The following is a 17,925-nucleotide window of genomic DNA, read 5'->3' on the forward strand; positions in this document are numbered from 1 at the left end:
TTGTCCTGTCGCCTGTGACTTGGGAGAAGAGACCGACCCCCACCTCTCTACACCCTCCTTTCAGGGAGTTGTAGAGAGCAATAAGGTCTCCCTTCAGCCTCCTCTTCTCCAGGCTGAATAACCCCAGTTCCCTCAGCCTCTCCTCATAAGACTTATTCTCCAGACCCCTCACCATCTTTGTCGCCCTTCTCTGGACCCGCTCCAAGCTTCCTTCCTTAATCTACTGGTATCTTATGAAACGTGAGTGCTCAGAGCAATTTAAACCTGGGAGGAAACAGCCTGTGGGCAAAGCCTTTTTAAAAGCAGTCTCTCTTGTTTGGAGAAGCGAAAGGGAAAACTCTAAACCCAATTATTTCTATAGCCAGCAGTGCCGAAACAAAAAATCCTTCCTCACCCTCTCCCATAGAGCAATACTGGTTAAAAGGACCCTTTCTGTGTCGCTTACCAGGCTTTCTGCAGTGAGCTCAGGCAAATCACAGACCGTACAATGCGGATAATCCAGGACAGAGATGCTGTGGAAGACAGGAAAGAAGGGACTCGTTAACATCAAGGTAAATATATCATCTTAAAAAGTTGCTTTCATATGTGATTATGGCCCAGCCACCTGTAATGTCTTCCTTGTGCCTGGGGTTTGAATTGCAAGGGCAGCTTTTTGCAGCCAGTAGTCAGGGTGGGCAACGAGCCCATCTCCAGCCAGCCACGTTGGGCACGTGAACCAGCCCGTAGCTGGTCACATTTGCAAGGGCAGCTTTTTGCAGCCAGTAGTCAGGGTGGGCAACGAGCCCATCTCCAGCCAGCCACGTTGGGCACGTGAACCAGCCCGTAGCTGGTCACATTATCACAGAATCTTAGTGGTTGGAAGGGACCTCTGAGATCATCGAGTCCAACCACAAAAACCAAACCAAACCAAAACCAAAAAAAACCAAAAAACAAAACAAACAAAACCAAAAAAACAAAAAAACCCCCACACACCAAACAAAAACAAATACAAAACACACCACACCAAACGCCCACCAAAACCACCGCACCCACCAACTAAACCCCACACTCAACACCTCACCATAAACCAATAACCTTGGGCACTAGAGCATGCCCTGAAGAGCCATGTCTATACGTTTCTTAAATCCCTCCAGGGATGGTGACTCCCCCACCTCCCTGGGCAGGCTGTTCCAGGGCCTGACCACTCTCTCAGGAAAGTAATTCTTTCTAATATCTAATCTAAATCTCCCCTGCCCCAACTTCAGACCATTTCCTCTGGTCTTGTCGTTTGTCCTTTGGGAGAAGAGGCCAACACCTGCCTCTCTACAACAGTGATGAGGTCTCCCCTCAGCCTCCTCTTCTCCAAACTAAACATGCCCAGTTCCCTCAGCCTCTCCTCATAGGACTTGTTCTCCAGGCCCCTCACCAGCTTGGTGGCTCTCCTCTGGACACGCTCCAGCACTTCAATGTCCTTCCTGTAGTGAGGGGCCCAAAACTGAACACAGCCCTCGAGGTGAGGCCTCACCAGTGCCCAGTACAGAGGCACGATGACTTCCCTACTCCTGCTGGCCACGCTATTCTTGATACGAGCCAGGATGCCATTGGCCTTCTTGGCCACCTGGGCACACTGCTGGCTCATGTTAAGCCTGCTGTCCACCTCCTCCCACATTTCCAGCTGCCCAGATGGCACCCAAATGGGCTCCCGGCCTCACATCTCAGCCTAATGGAGCACGTCGATTCCTCTTGGCTCCAAAACTCATCCTGAGTGCATCAATAAGGACTTGAAGCAGTTGGATCCATTAAGACGTGACAGATGAGTTATTCAGATGCACATTTTAAAAAAGGGAAAAAAAAAAAAACCACACCCAAAACAGATCTAAGGTTCAAATGGAGACATTTGATTACCAGCAGGAAAATTCACAACAAGGGCATCAGGTCTTTCAAAGCCCTCCAGGGATATTGCCTTTGTAAAAGTAGCCAATTAAAAAAAATAAAAAGTGTATATAAATATATATATATATAAAATCTATATAAAATGTATGTATACATACAGGGACACACACTGATGCTATCTGTGCCCTGAGATGTGCACTGATCTAAAATGAAGCGTGCGCTACCACACAGCTTCAGTTCTTGTGTTCCCTCTTCTTTGCTATTTTTTAATTTTTAAATTCAACAAGCTGACTCGTAACGATCACCGAGCCAGAGGCAATCCAGGGTGAGACCCCAGGTCGGGAGATCCCCTAAAAAAGGCTTCATCTAAAGTGTTTGTCCCAGGAAGGGCTTGCCTGACCACAAGGACAGATGCTCCTCGCTGGCTCCTACCCATTGTCATCCTCAAACTGGAAGTGCTGTGCAGATAATGAGCAGGAGTGTGGAACAGCTAAACCTCCCCAGATCAGAGCATCAGGCTGCAAACCCCTCCTCATTTCACAGGAGCATTATCCTGCCTGTGAAACCTCCATCAGAAAGCAGAGGAGAGAGCTAAAGTGCTCCTGGGCTCTGTTTCCTCCTCACTTACGTGCCTTTAAAGCACAGGACCCAAAATGGAAACATTTATCAGCAAGAGAATTAATATATCACTTTCTATTTTTCCAAATGTGTCTTTTCACACGTACACAACCATACCATGGAGGAGACAGACCAGCCTACACATGTAGCTGAAGAGCAACGAAAAGAGCATGAAAAAGCAACAAAAAAAGGGATCTTCTCATCATTCCCACAGCAACATCCCCCGCGGTGTTCCCCTCCGAATGCAGGAGACAGACCAGCCTACACATGCAGCTGAAGAGCAACGAAAAGAGCATGAAAAAGCAACAAAAAAAGGGATCTTCTCATCATTCCCACAGCAACATCCCCCGCAGTGTTCCCCTCCGAACGGGGAAATCCAAGCCAGTCCTGCCAAGCTGTGAAAGCTCTTTCAGTCCTTTTGCTGACTTGTGGTAGCCCAACCAGTCCCTCCACAGACTCAAAACGGGGCAAGTGTCTTTCTCAAATCAGAAGTAAGAGTCAGTGACAACTGTGCAAAACCTGAAGAAGTCAGGAAAGCTGAATTATAGTGGAAAAGACCTAGAAGACTCTACCCCATCTAGTCTGTTTGAAGCTGTGGCCCACAGATGCCTGGTGGCACTGGTCCACTTTCTAGGAGTCCACGTAAAGATGAAAACAATCCTACTGTCAGCAAGGGGGATGGGTTTACGTAGAATCATAGAATGGTTTGGGTTGGAAGGGACCTCAAAGATCATCAAGTTCCAACCCCCCTGCCATGGGCAGGGACACCTCCCACTAGAGCAGGTTGCTCAAGGCCACATCCAGCCTGGCCTTGAACCCTTCCAGGGATGGGGCATCCACAACTTCCCTGGGCAACCTGTTCCAGTGTCTCACCACCCTCAGAGTAAAAAATTTCTTCCTGAGATCTAAATACTACGTGTATTTTAGTAGTCCAGTGAGAGATTGGAGTCTCTCCTTCCAGTCCTCCTCGTTAAGCAGAAGGGATTTGCTCCCCTCCAGTGTATTCCTGTAGTGGAGAACACTCTGCCCCATAGCTGTGCTAGGTGGAGACCAGAGGTCACTCAGTCCCACCGCGTGCTCCTCATGTACAAAACCCTCCCTGCTCCATCCTCTCTCTTTCTCTCTTCCCCAGAAGCAGTTGTACCTGTTTTTGGCAGTGATATACGACATGATGTTTTGGTTGAAGAACTTCAGGATCAGTGGGATGCAGTTGGCAAACACCAAATGCTGGGACACGTACTCAAACTGAGGGAGAGAAGCAAAATGGGTCAATGTTAGCTGGAACAACTGGGAATGGAAACCCATTTCCAGCCGAAAGCAAAGCAGTCTTGATGGTTTGCTCTTGATGGTTTGCTCTAGAGGGATGGGGGACCATTTGAAGACCATATGAAAGTGTGCTGTACAAGGCTTGCATCATACACAGCAACTCCCACCAGCTGGAAAACTCTATTTGCCATAGAGTGGACGCACAAAATTTATGGCAGTAGTTTAGGAATAGCTGCACCTAATGATTGCAGTCGAGCTTTTAAAAATAAAATCAGAATGGTTTGGGTGGAAAGGGACCTCAAAGATCATCTAGTCCAACCCCCCCTGCCCCGGGCAGGGGAATCTCCCACCTGACCAGGTTCCTCAAGGCCATCCAGCCTGGCCTTGAACCCCTCCAGGGATGGGGCAGCCACAGCTTCTCTGGCCAACCTGGGCCAGGCTCTCACCACCCTCACAGCAAACAAGTTCTTCCCCACAGCTCAGCTCCATCTCCCCTCTTTCAGGGTCAAACCCTTCCCCCTCTTCCTAGGGCTCCCCTCCCTCATCCAGAGTCCCTCCCCAGCTTTCCTGGAGCCCCTTGAGGGACTGGAAAATCCATGGTAATGGATTTGGTAAATCCATGGTGTATGGGGAAGGAGGAAAGAGGAGATGTAGCTATTACATGAGAAAACACAACAATTCCTATTGCAGTCACACGCTAACCCCATTCCCTTTCCAAATTTTGACTGAAAAAATGTTCCCTCCCCTTCATATATGCTTTTAAGTTCTCTCCCCCTCTAAACATTAAATGATCTGGCTACGTACAGCTGCATAATAAAACAAATCTCTGCTGTCCTCTGAAGTGCCAGACGCAAAGAGCAGCAATACCCTACCCCATCCTGCCCGTGCCTCTCAGTAACCTGCAATCAACATCCCAAATTTCCGAGAGAGGAAACAGTTTGTTCCTACACGTCTCCGCTCAGCCTGGTACAAGCTGTCGGTGCTCGGTACCCACCGATGACACACCGCTGCTGTTCTTTGAGGGTGAAGAATTGGCAGTCCCCGCTAACCGGGGTCTGAGATGCTCTCATGGCTTTGAAATGTAGCTCCCAGTGACTGGAGAGACCTTATAATGGCCTTCTAGTCCCTGAAGGGGACCTACAGGAGAGATGGGGAGGGACTCTTGATGAGGGAGGGGAGCCCTAGGAGGAGGGGGAAGGGTTTGACCCTGAAAGAGGGGAGATGGAGCTGAGCTGTGGGGAAGACCTTGTTTGGTGTGAGGGTTGTGAGAGCCTGGCCCAGGTTGGCCAGAGAAGTTGTGGCTGCCCCATCCCTGGAGGGGTTCGAGGCCAGGTTGGAGGGGGCTTGGAGCAACGTGGTCTGGTGGGAGGTGTCCCTGCCCAGGTAATGCTGGAAATGCAATAATTTGATGGCGTTTCTCTGCTGGCATAAGTAACACCAAATCTCCTCGGAACTGAGACAAAACCCCATGATTTCATAGAATCATAGAATTTCCCAGGCCAGAGGGGACCTCCAAAGGCCATCTAGTCTGACCCCCCCGCAGTCAGCAGGGACACCCCCAACTAGACCAGGTTGCCCAGGGCCTCGTTGAGCCTCTCCTTGAATATCTCCAGGGAAGGGGCCTCAACCACCTCCCTGGGCAGCCTGTTCCAGTGCTCCACCACCCTCACAGTGAAGAACCCTCTCCTCATCTCCAGTCTAAATCTGTTCCCCTCCAGCTTGAAGCCATTGCCCCTCGTCCTGTCACTACAGGCCTTTCTAAACAGGTTCTCCCCAGCCTTCCTGTAGGCTCCCTTCAGGTACTGGAAGGAAGGTTGGTGTGCAGAGCCGTGTGGTTGCTGCCACACCGACGTGGCAGCCAGTGGGCACAGGGTGACCTCCAGCAGAGCTTGGACCAGGGACACTCTCCACTACTTTCTGGAAGCACCATGTCAGCCCCCACAGTGGTTTTTGTAGGGGGACCTTGAGACCAGCTTTGTCACCAAAATTATTATCACCAGAATTATGATGGCTCACCCCAAATCAGACACAAAAGTCAAATCACAGGAAGAAAACCCCACAGCTTTCTCCAGACTTAGCACCAGACTGCCAGGGTCCTCCTGCCATGGAGGAAGAAATGAGAGGAGCCGTTTTGGGGGTGAAGAGAGAAAAATTAGTGAAGGGATGGGGGATGAAGGAGGGCAGAACAAAGGTAGGATTGTAAAAACGTGGGGATTTGTTTCATTTTATGCAATCCAATATATGGATTTGTATTTATCCCCAGATAAATGTCAGCGGGCTTCATAACACAAAGGGATTTGTACCATGCTGATACCCTTAAAAGAAAATAAGTAGAAAACACTAATTGTTTGACTTGCAGAATGGGTGGAGAATTGGGCCCAAGACACAGCTCGAATCAGTCCTCGGTCCTTTTTGAACTAAGGACAGCCCTCATGTGGGTGCAGTTCGATCAGTGCCACGCAGATGAAACAAAAATCAGATTGCATCTAGGACCCAGACCTCCAGGCTCTGTTGAAACTGGAGCCCCAAGAACTCGATCCTGCTGAGGATCTGGACAGAGGACCAGATTAGTTGACCTCGTGAGGTCCTACCCAGCACTATTTCTGGTCATTGGAGATGAAAACAGAGCAAAAGAGGGTCTTGTCTAACCCCAATCCCCTTCCCCCTTCTGCTGGGGAGGCTCATGCTATCTCCTAAATTTTAATCTCATCAGCCACAGCGTGAATTTTTTCCAGAAATCTGGAAGCTCCTTCCACGTGAGTGGAAACGAGCCTGTCAAAACAGAGTCAGAGATATATTGCAGGCAGGTTCTTCCTGCCTGAGTAACCCTATACAAACCCTGGCCCGGGGCAAGGGTTCATCGCTACAGAAAAGTGATCCTCATGGAAACCCTTCCTGGAGAGGGTCTATCAGGACACACCGGCAGACCTCTATTGAAACTGGAGCCCCAAGAACTTGATCCTGCTGAGGATCTGGACAGAGGACCAGATTAGTTGACCTCATGAGGTCCTACCCAGCACTATTTCTGGTCATTGGAGATGAAAACAGAGCAAAAGAGGGTCTTGTCTAACCCCAATCCCCTTCCCCCTTCTGCTGGGGAGGCTCATGCTATCTCCTAAATTTTAATCTCATCAGCCACAGCGTGAATTTTTTCCAGAAATCTGGAAGCTCCTTCCACGTGAGTGGAAACGAGCCTGTCAAAACAGAGTCAGAGATATATTGCAGGCAGGTTCTTCCTGCCTGAGTAACCCTATACAAACCTTGGCCCGGGGCAAGGGTTCATCACTACAGAAAAGTGATCCTCATGGAAACCCTTCCTGGAGAGGGTCTATCAGGACACACCAGCTTGGCAATGGCCGACCCCTTCTCTGCGCTCACCTGGTAGATGTGGTTCAGCTTGAAGTGCTTGAGGAGCAGCAGCAGCGAAGCTGAGATGCTCTTCACGATGATCTCTTTGTGTCTGTTGACGTCAATCCCCAGTTTCATGCTCTGAAGAACGGTGATGCTGGGGTGGAGGGGAAGGAAGGCAACAGCACAGTGGGACGTGGGAGCAAGGAGGACAAAGGGACTGTTGAGATCTTGGAGATCTTGGAAACGGAGACCCTCGCTTCCTCCCGGGACTCCCATTTCCATCCCCTCCTGTCTGGTGACGCTGAAGTGCGTTTAAAAAAGGGAAAAAAAGCTGATTGCCCTCCTCTGGCAATCCTGGGGGAATGGTATGAAGGACACCTGCCATATGCTCACTTGTCTTTACAATTTGTGTCAATTAGTGTGATTTTGTGATTTGTGCCACTTAGCTAGCAGAGCACAGCGGCTGCCGACTGCGCTCGAATCGTTACGCTCCTGAAAAACTGGCGTTGACATCCTTGGCTTTCACCCCTCTGCCCTGGCAGCAACAGTAGCTTGCACCTATCCAAGGAGACATCCCCAAATCTGGAGCCCCGCCACCACCCCGCAAACCTATGGTCAAACCCCAACTCTCCTCCTCAATCCAAGACTTCATGGCAAAGCTGGGATGGCTGGTGGCCACCTCCTCAAGAACTTACGGCATCTCTTCAGGCAACACGTCTGCCAAGATGTTGATGGAGTCGGTCTTGGCTTTAGAGGTGGGCGCTGCAGCGAGGAGGATCTTCAGCAAGGCGATCTGCAGGGGAGGACAGATGTGAGGGGATGCTCCCAGGAAGAGGCATTCCTTTTTTCCCCCCTTCATTTGGTGAAACTGGACAACTTTAAGCCAAGTCTATCAGGTTCCACCAGCTCAACCTCTCCTTTTATACCCTGGGCAAACAGGCCAAGGGTGGGGAGCACAGGAGCTCTATTTTAGCTTTAATTTAATGCATCACAAGCACCTGAGCTCATGGATAAAATAATGCAAGGGACACCTTAATGTGTTTAAATCTGTTTGTCTTCCCCATCAGACAGAGCGCACATGACCCAATTACAGAATCACAGAATCCTCCAGGTTGGAAGGGACCTCAAAGATCATCTTGTCCAACCGTCAACCTGACTGACAAAAATAGACACCCACACAACAAACAAGGAGCATCATCACTAACCCATCCCTCCCAGCACTACATCAACCCGGCTTTTGAACACCTCCAGGGATGGTGCCTCAACCACCTCCCTGGGCAGCCCATTCCAATGGCTGAGAACCCTTTCAGTGAAAAATTTTTTCCTAATATCCAGCCTGAACCTCCCCTGGCGCAACTTGAGGCCATTTCCTCTTGTCCTGTCGCCTGTGACTTGAGAAAAGAGACCGACCCCCATCTCTCTACACCCTCCTTTCAGGGAGTTGTAGAGAGCAATAAGGTCTCCCCTCAGCCTCCTCTTCTCCAGGCTGAACACCCCCAGCTCCCTCAGCCTCTCCTCATAAGACTTATTCTCTAGACCCCACATCATCTTTGTTACCCTTCTCTGGACCCGCTCCAGCACCTCAATGTCTTTTTTATGGTAGGGGGCCCAAAACTGGACACAGTACTCAAGGTGGGGCCTCACCAGTGCCCAGTACAGGGGGACAATCACCTCTCGGGCCCTACTCGCCACACTGTTCCTAATACAGGCCAGGATGCTGTTGGCTTTCTTGGCATCTTAGCATCTTAGAACCATAGAATGGTTTGGGTTGGAAGGGACCTTAAAGATCATCCAGTTCCAAGCCTCCTGCCATGGGCAGGAACGCTTTCCAGGTTGCTCAAAGCCCTGTCCAACCTGGCAATATCCTTGTAAGGAAATTCATAACCAACAGACACTCCACAGTTTGAATAGCTGTGGAGAGCACAGCCAGGTTGGAAGAGATCTGAAGGTGTTGCCACCTTGTTTGCTGAGCCCCATAAAGCATGAGGATGGTTTAGTTTGGTTCCTGGCCCAGCAAGGCATCATGCTCGGAGATCAGCGTGATATCGTAATGGAAAGTTAATGTCAGCAAGAAGGACAAAGGCTCAAGGGACCAGTGAAGTCCATAGGATGCCTCTTGAGGTCAGAAGTGAAGATGCCTGCACTGGGGCAGTGACTTGCTGGTAAATAGTACAGCTCATACAACTCAAGAGATGACACCAGGCCATCCCTGACTGATTCCCTTTGCTGTCCAGAGGGCAGGAGCCAGTTTTGAGCTCCCACCAACGTGGAGGACTTTGTTCCTCCTTCCCAATTCTCCACACGCATCCTATTTTTCCAACCACTGACCTGTCTCCAAGCATTTGACCGTGTCTCTGGGTATCTATACCCCTTGATCCTCTGATTCCCTTCCCTTTCCACCCAACTCTACTCTGGACTCCCACCAAAATCTCACCATTCAAGTCCTGAAGATGCCCCAGCAGCTCTGTGCTGAGCTCTGAAGCTCACAGATTGGCCACCATTCCCCACTCAAAAGCTCTTCTTTACTTTTAAGAAACACAGGCTTACCATATACTGGGGGAGATTGTACAGCATTGCTCGATACAAGATCTCACAAGGGGTTTCTTGGACTTCCTCTTCCCCCTAGCACAGAGAAACATTAGAAACAAGGGAAAATTAATTCTTTCCAGTCCACACACTTGGGATGTGTCAGTCACCTCCATAAAACCCAGCTTGAGGACATAATGATGGACATAGCTGCATGCTGACTGCAGAAACCTCCAGGTCTTTCTCCTCTGCTACATTTGATCAAGATATGGACTTCTAGAAAAAAGAGCATCCAATGTGTGCCCTAAGAATCACGCAGACCATACGGATTTCTATGACACCTTGGAAATCTTCCACACGTCTACCTAGGGATGGGGTGCAGCAACTTCTTACCAGAGACATGGGGCACTTCTCCAGCTCCTCCTCGTTCTTGATCTGGACGTCTGAGATAGAAACGTACTTGTGCTGGCAAAATACACAGAGAGAGTCAGAACGATATCACAACTGAAGGATGAAACAGAGTCAGCCATGACAACAGCTGCTGATTTCAGTAGTATCTCGTTAGGTGTATAGATCACAGCAGATACACCAAGAATTCATTTTTGAGTGGGACGTCCCTCTGTCGCAGAGCAATATCACAACTGAAGGGTGAAACACAGTCAGCCATGCCAACAGCTGCTGATGTCAGTAGTATCTCGTTAGGTGTATAGATCACAGCAGATACACCAAGAATTCATTTTTGAGTGGGACGTCCCTCTGTCCCTGAAGCCCCCTACACATCATGCCTTCGATTACTTCCACCTACTCCTTCTAGGATTTCTCTGTTAGTAAATGGAGCAAGTAAAATCATCTCCATCAGACCTTAGATAGGGTCAGTTGGCCTGTGGAGGTGTCTCACTCCATGTGAAGCACTGCAGGAGCCAAGCTGGCCATGCTTCCCCCGGGAACAGCACAGGTCTGGGCATGTGTGTCCAAATCCAACTGTCAAACTCTGTCACCTTCAAAGCACAACATGGCAAATGCTCGCCAGGACACAGCAGTGTTACACCTCAGATAAAGGGAAGGTCAAAGTGCCAGACAATCTACTTGGAGTTGCAGTGAGGATTCAGTTTTTCCTTTTTTGCCCCAATTCCTGCAAAAAACTCCAAAAGCTTTTCCTATGATAACTAACAAGAAGGAATCCTTACTCCCTCCAGTAACTGTTTCAGCTGGAGGTTAGATGTGAGGATCCCACACTGCATGTGGTGGATATCGAGCCCCTCTCAAAGCTGTTCAGACCTTGATTGGATTCATCAGATTGACTTCCCAAGGCAGAGAGAGTGAGAGCTCAGACTGAAGACGTTGCTCTACATCAGCTGAAGAGGAGCAGAAGACTAAATTCATAGAATCATAGAATGGTTGGGGTTGGAAGGGACCTCAAAGATCATCTAGATTCAACCCCCCTGCCATGGGCAGGGACACCTCCCACTAGAGCAGGTTGCTCAAGGCCCCATCCAGCCTGGCCTTGAACACTTCCAGGGATGGGGCATCCACAACTTCCCTGGGCAGGGAAGTTTCATTCACATGAAATTCACATTTCATTCACATGAAATATTTACTGTGGGCTAAGAACGTACAACTGAGGAACTTGAAACTCATTATAAGTGCTGTATCACAAAGTTAGACTTGATGCCCTTCAATCCCTCTATGGTCCTGGTGATCTTGGCCAATGATTTCCCCACGCCCATGAGATCCCCACGGGTCTGATACCACCTCAGAGCTTCTGCTGAATTCCATGGAGCAAAAATGGCAAGGGATGAGGTTAGACAAGCTGGTTGCCATTCAGCAAGGCTTTCTGGGCTGCTTCACCTGAGCGCCGTGCACAGAGCCACCATCTCACCTGCTTCAGTGTCTTCACGCTTTCGTGGATGGGCCGTGGTAGCCCTATCAGGGTTTCGGTGTCTCTGTTGGGGATCAAAGAAGGTAAATACAAGGCTGGAAAGATCTAGGTTTAACACTTCCATGTGATACAAGATAAAGAGGGAGCTTGTGGTCTACTGAGTCTTCTGAACGCATCCCAAGTGGGTCAGGAATTGGGAGAGGTGTTGGCATGAGCTGCCTGCCCTCCCACCTTCTCCCCAGCAAAGCCTGTACGAGAGAGGGATCATGTCAGGGTGAAGAATTGGGGTGAAATCAGGTCTCTGCATGGAGCCAGCTTGAGCCCAGCACCCCACCTAAAAACAAATATACCCTGCTGGGGCTGTGCCAGGATGACTCTGCACCCACAGCTTGATTTATTCACAAACTGGGTAATTTGCTGTGGATACCAGATTGTCCCCACTCCCTCCCTCATGAAACCAGTCTCTGGGCCCCCTTGGGCCAGGGGTCACTTATTCTGAGCTAGGTCTGATTTTTAATAGAAAGAGGTCCTTGGAACAGCAGATACACCAAGAATTCATTTTTGAGTGGGACGTCCCTCTGTCCCTGAAGCCCCCTACACATCATGCCTTCGATTACTTCCACCTACTCCTTCTAGGATTTCTCTGTTAGTAAACGGAGCAAGTAAAATCATCTCCATCAGACCTTAGATAGGGTCAGTTGGCCTGTGGAGGTGTCTCACTCCATGTGAAGCACTGCAGGAGCCAAGCTGGCCATGCTTCCCCCGGGAACAGCACAGGTCTGGGCATGTGTGTCCAAATCCAACTGTCAAACTCTGTCACCTTCAAAGCACAACATGGCAAATGCTCGCCAGGACACAGCAGTGTTACACCTCAGATAAAGGGAAGGTCAAAGTGCCAGACAATCTACTTGGAGTTGCAGTGAGGATTCAGTTTTTCCTTTTTTGCCCCAATTCCTGCAAAAAACTCCAAAAGCTTTTCCTATGATAACTAACAAGAAGGAATCCTTACTCCCTCCAGTAACTGTTTCAGCTGGAGGTTAGATGTGAGGATCCCACACTGCATGTGGTGGATATCGAGCCCCTCTCAAAGCTGTTCAGACCTTGATTGGATTCATCAGATTGACTTCCCAAGGCAGAGAGAGTGAGAGCTCAGACTGAAGACGTTGCTCTACATCAGCTGAAGAGGAGCAGAAGACTAAATTCATAGAATCATAGAATGGTTGGGGTTGGAAGGGACCTCAAAGATCATCTAGATTCAACCCCCCTGCCATGGGCAGGGACACCTCCCACTAGAGCAGGTTGCTCAAGGCCCCATCCAGCCTGGCCTTGAACACTTCCAGGGATGGGGCATCCACAACTTCCCTGGGCAGGGAAGTTTCATTCACATGAAATTCACATTTCATTCACATGAAATATTTACTGTGGGCTAAGAACGTACAACTGAGGAACTTGAAACTCATTATAAGTGCTGTATCACAAAGTTAGACTTGATGCCCTTCAATCCCTCTATGGTCCTGGTGATCTTGGCCAATGATTTCCCCACGCCCATGAGATCCCCACGGGTCTGATACCACCTCAGAGCTTAAGTTTCATTCACATGAAATTCACATTTCATTCACATGAAATATTTACTGTGGGCTAAGAACGTACAACTGAGGAACTTGAAACTCATTATAAGTGCTGTATCACAAAGTTAGACTTGATGCCCTTCAATCCCTCTATGGTCCTGGTGATCTTGGCCAATGATTTCCCCACGCCCATGAGATCCCCACGGGTCTGATACCACCTCAGAGCTTCTGCTGAATTCCATGGAGCAAAAATGGCAAGGGATGAGGTTAGACAAGCTGGTTGCCATTCAGCAAGGCTTTCTGGGCTGCTTCACCTGAGCGCCGTGCACAGAGCCACCATCTCACCTGCTTCAGTGTCTTCACGCTTTCGTGGATGGGCCGTGGTAGCCCTATCAGGGTCTCGGTGTCTCTGTTGGGGATGAAAGAAGGTAAGTACAAGGCTGGGAAGATCTAGGTTTAACACTTCCATGTGATATAAGATAAAGAGGGAGCTTGTGGTCTACTGAGTCTTCTCAACGCATCCCAAGTGGGTCAGGAATTGGGAGAGGTGTTGGTGTGAGCTGCCTGCCCTCCCACCTTCTCCCCAGCAAAGCCTGTACGAGAGAGGGATCATGTCAGGGTGAAGAATTGGGGTGAAATCAGGTCTCTGCATGGAGCCAGCTTGAGCCCAGCACCCCACCTAAAAACAAATATACCCTGCTGGGGCTGTGCCAGGATGACTCTGCACCCACAGCTTGATTTATTCACAAACTGGGTAATTTGCTGTGGATACCAGATTGTCCCCACTCCCTCCCTCATGAAACCAGTCTCTGGGCCCCCTTGGGCCAGGGGTCACTTATTCTGAGCTAGGTCTGATTTTTAATAGAAAGAGGTCCTTGGAGACCAGCATCTCCAAGAACATGTTTTTATAACTGCACTGCTGCAGCCCCAGCGAAATCCAGCATCGTCTTGACCATGTCTTAGGCTGGTTGGGTTGAGAAAACCTAAGCTCTGTGGACACCTCCCACCAGTTACATTGCACCAATGGGAGGTAGGGGACAGAATTTGGTGGATGTGCACATGTAATACTCACTGTCCCAGCGTGAATCCGATGAATTTGTTCCTGCTTGCTTCCAGGAAATGCTCGATGTCTTTCTGTCTGATGGAGCAGCAGAGAAACAAAAACCAGGAGAAGGTTGGAAAACAGACACACACCAGATCACAGGCTACGTTGGTCAGGAAGGACGGCAGTGTGGGACCAGCAAGAACCTCTGAGCTTTCAAGGTGTGATTTCTAAAGGTCCTAATAGCAGCAGGATGGAGCCACCGTTGCTCTCATTGGTTGGGAGCAATGTGAACCAAAACCATCTCTATTTGCTGCACAACTCCATGGGAATGTGCAAATAAATGGTGAGGATTTCTCTATAACCAGCACCTTTTTATCCACCTTCTGTGCTCCGAGCACACACATCTTCAAGGAGCATCTGCTCGCTTTGAGTGAACAAATGTTGTCTCCACAGTCTGGCAGAGCATGTGCCGCTCCAAGAGAGCAAGCTGACATCTTGTCCACCTTGGGCATCTTTCATGAGAACTGGTCAGGGTCTCAGCACTTACAAGTAGGACATCAACCACGAGCCAAGGTTCTCAGAGGCAGAAAGGAACCCAGCCAGATTTCCAGGCACCAGCCAAGAAAAACTAATACCATTTGATTCCAAACCTGAGAGCATTATGTCAGGTGGAGAACCACGGCACCGTGTGTGTGGAGACCCAGGTGGGAAACCAGTTCTTGCCATGTCCCTGTGAGGAGTGCTCTGGACAGACACACTTAACACTGTCACTGCTCCCACATCAAAAAGATATTTGCTCCTGTGTTTTCAAGATGCTGGATTAAATCCCGAGGAGTGCTCTGGACAGACACTGTCACTGCTCCCAAATCAAAAAGATGTATTTGGTCCTGTGTTTTCAAGATGCTGGATTAAATCCAGGTTTCGTATCAACAGCAAAAAACCCTCACATAGACTAGAGGGAACAAGTTGGAATATAAGAGGTTCCACTCAAATATGAGGAGAAACTTCTTCACAGTGAGGGTGACAGAGCCCTGGAACAGGCTGCCCAGGGAGGTTGTGGAGTCCCCTTCCTTGGAGATTTTCAAGACCCGCCTGGATGCAGTCCTGAGTAACATGCTCTAGCTCTAGGCAATCCTGCTTCAGCAGGGGAGTTGGACTAGATGATCTCTATGGTCCCTTCCAACTCCAGTGAAATTCAGTGAAATTCAGTGAAAGGGGCAGAAGTTTTCACCCTCTTTTCCTGGTGCTCCCCCATATCACGTGTAGCAGAACTGGTCTTAGAAAGGAAAGGCACCAACTTCTTTACCCTCAGATGTTTTTCTCTAATTTTTCCTCCAGTTTTTCAAGGCTACTCAAGGAGGCTTCATCTGGCAACACAAGAGTCCCACTCAACAAACAAGAGGCAATGTCATTAATGAACTCCCAAGATGATTAGTCTAGGACATTGCCCTGCTGAGATCCATTGGTGCCAGCTGGGAAAGCTGACCTTGCTCCCACAGCACAAGCATCCTTCCCAGTACAAGCTGGGATGTCCAAAATGGGATTACCACTGAGTGGCCAAGCTTGGTTGGTGGTAAAGACTGTGGAAGGGCCCAGCTAAACCCAGTCCAGAAAGGACCAACTGAGACAATGAAAGAACTGGAGTCACTTCAGTTCAACTTGTCAGAGGCCAACAAACTTGCCACAGGCTGACCTTCAGCCTGCAATGAACTCCAGGAGAGGTAGGACTGGGGAGGATGGCAATGGAACCAGATGGATTTACCTGACTTTGGGGGCCCAGGGGAGCCCTTTGGGGAATGACACCCTTTCGATGGGCGGGCGCTGAGCAGGCATCACAGGGATGATCGCATCCCGCTCCATCAGGTCCAGTTCCCCCTCGATCCCGCTGTCCACATCATCGTTCTCCTCTTCATCCACTCCTGCTTCATCATTCTTGAAGGGGTCTCTCTCGTTGTAGATATCCAAACTGTCTTGCTTCACCAGGGGCTGCAGCAGAAGGAGAATTTCAAGTCACTCCATAGATTTAATTTCCCTCCCACCCACTGGGACCAGACCCCTCCATCCTGGAAGGATCAAACTGCCAGATGTCCCTCAGGTGAGGATTTGCTTCCTAGATGTTCTCACCACAGCTTGGACAAGGAACAGCTCCCCCTGTACCTCTAACTTTGCTGCTCTAGGAGGTGTGACCCCATTTTCCATCTTAACTTTGGGAGCCACCATCCAAAATCTCTCTCCCAGCAAAAATTTCTCTCCCTTCATCCTCAGACCATAACACAACAACTCCAAGAATGGAGCTAAAAAAAAAAAGATGAGCTTGCTGTGACCAGTCTGTTCCTGTGAGCTTATCAGCCCTTTGCCATAGGGTCAGGATGTCCTCTCATTTCCTCTGCATCAAGGACATTATGGGGCAAGTGAAACCGGTGGGTGAAAAGCTGGCAACATGCGCTGGTAGCCCAGAAAGCCCCCCTCATCCTGGGCTGCATCCCCAGCAGCGTGGCCAGCAGGGCAAGGGGGGGATTCTACCCCTCTGCTCCGCTCTGGGGAGACCCCCCCAGTGCTGCCTCCACCTCTGGGGCCACCAACAGCAGAAGGACATGGAGCTGTTGGATGGGGCCAGAGGAGGCCACGGAGATGCTGGGAGGGCTGGAGCCCCTCTGCTGGGAGGGGGGGCTGAGAGAGTTGGGGGGGTTCAGCCTGGAGAAGAGAAGGCTCCAGGGAGACCTTGGAGCCCCTTCCAGTCCCTCAAGGCGGGGGCTCCAGGAAAGCTGGGGAGGGACTCTGGATGAGGGAGAGGAGCCATAGGAAGAGGGGGAAGGGTTTGCCCCTGAAAGAGGGGAGATGGAGCTGAGATGTGGGGAAGAACTTGTTTGGTGTGAGGGTGGTGAGAGCCTGGCCCAGGTTGCCCAGAGAAGCTGTGGCTGCCCCATCCCTGGAGGGGTTCAAGGCCAGGTTGGATGGGGCTTGGAGCAACCTGGTTAAGGTGGCATTTAAAGGTCCCTTCCAACCCAAACTATTCTATGATTCTATAAAACTGGAAAACGCATGAGCACTTGGGGTAGGAAGGGAAATGCTCCCAAGCACAGGCTGGCTCCTTGAGCGGATGATGATCCCCACTGGAGAAACCTCCTGGGCCATGTGCTGGGAGCAAACTATTCTATGATTCTGTAAGACTGGAAAACGCATGAGCACTTGGGGGAGGAAGGGAAACACTCCAAGCACAGGCTGGCTCCTTGAATGGATGACGATCTCCATTGGAGAAACCTCCTGGGCCATGTGCTGGGAGGATGAGCCCGCTCTTACCCTCCGGCTGCGGTGACCGCGCTTCTGCTGCTGCTGCTGCTCCATCAGCTCGATGGAGTAGGTGGGAGGCGAAGCAGCGCGCATGCTCCTCATCACCTGGATGCTGTCCTCTGGCAAGGGTGGCAGCCCCAGCTCCTCACGCTTCCTCACCTTCATGGCCTGCAGGGCTTCAAACCCTCCCAGTGTGAACTAGGGACCAAAACCAGAGGCAAGAGAACAGGGATTTAGACATCCCACCTGGACCACGTGGTTCTTCTGGGCTTCCATGGAGAGTTGAGGATGAAGGTGGTGGTGTCACCATCCCTGGCTGTGTTTAAGGGCCGTTTAGATGCAGTGCTGAGGGACATGGTGTAGGGGAGGACTTTGTAGAGTAGGGGAGATGGTTGGACTCGATGATCCCAAGGGTCTCTTACAACCTGAACGATTCTATGATTCTATGATTCTATGATAATGCAAGTTCTGAAGCGACATATGGCAAGGTTAAGGATTTCGCTCCTAGC

General features: G+C 50.0%; 1 protein-coding gene across 1 annotated transcript in view; it reads right to left on the reverse strand.

Moving 5' to 3' along the window:
* LOC106889910 (striatin-interacting protein 2-like) overlaps positions 1-17,925 on the reverse strand; it is a 48,581-nt gene that overhangs the window by 11,368 nt on the left and 19,288 nt on the right. Inside the window, exons 10-18 of the mRNA XM_014945422.1 lie at positions 15,888-16,111; positions 14,153-14,218; positions 13,426-13,489; positions 10,027-10,098; positions 9,655-9,729; positions 7,803-7,900; positions 7,135-7,261; positions 3,635-3,735; positions 446-512 (exon numbers count right to left, since the gene is read on the reverse strand). Coding sequence (XP_014800908.1) covers positions 446-512; positions 3,635-3,735; positions 7,135-7,261; positions 7,803-7,900; positions 9,655-9,729; positions 10,027-10,098; positions 13,426-13,489; positions 14,153-14,218; positions 15,888-16,111 — 894 coding nt within the window. The remainder of the gene's footprint in view (positions 1-445; positions 513-3,634; positions 3,736-7,134; positions 7,262-7,802; positions 7,901-9,654; positions 9,730-10,026; positions 10,099-13,425; positions 13,490-14,152; positions 14,219-15,887; positions 16,112-17,925) is intronic.

Source organism: Calidris pugnax, unplaced genomic scaffold (assembly GCF_001431845.1).
Source record: "Calidris pugnax isolate Ruff unplaced genomic scaffold, ASM143184v1 scaffold96, whole genome shotgun sequence".
In the NCBI taxonomy this organism is placed as follows: Eukaryota; Metazoa; Chordata; class Aves; order Charadriiformes; family Scolopacidae; genus Calidris; species Calidris pugnax.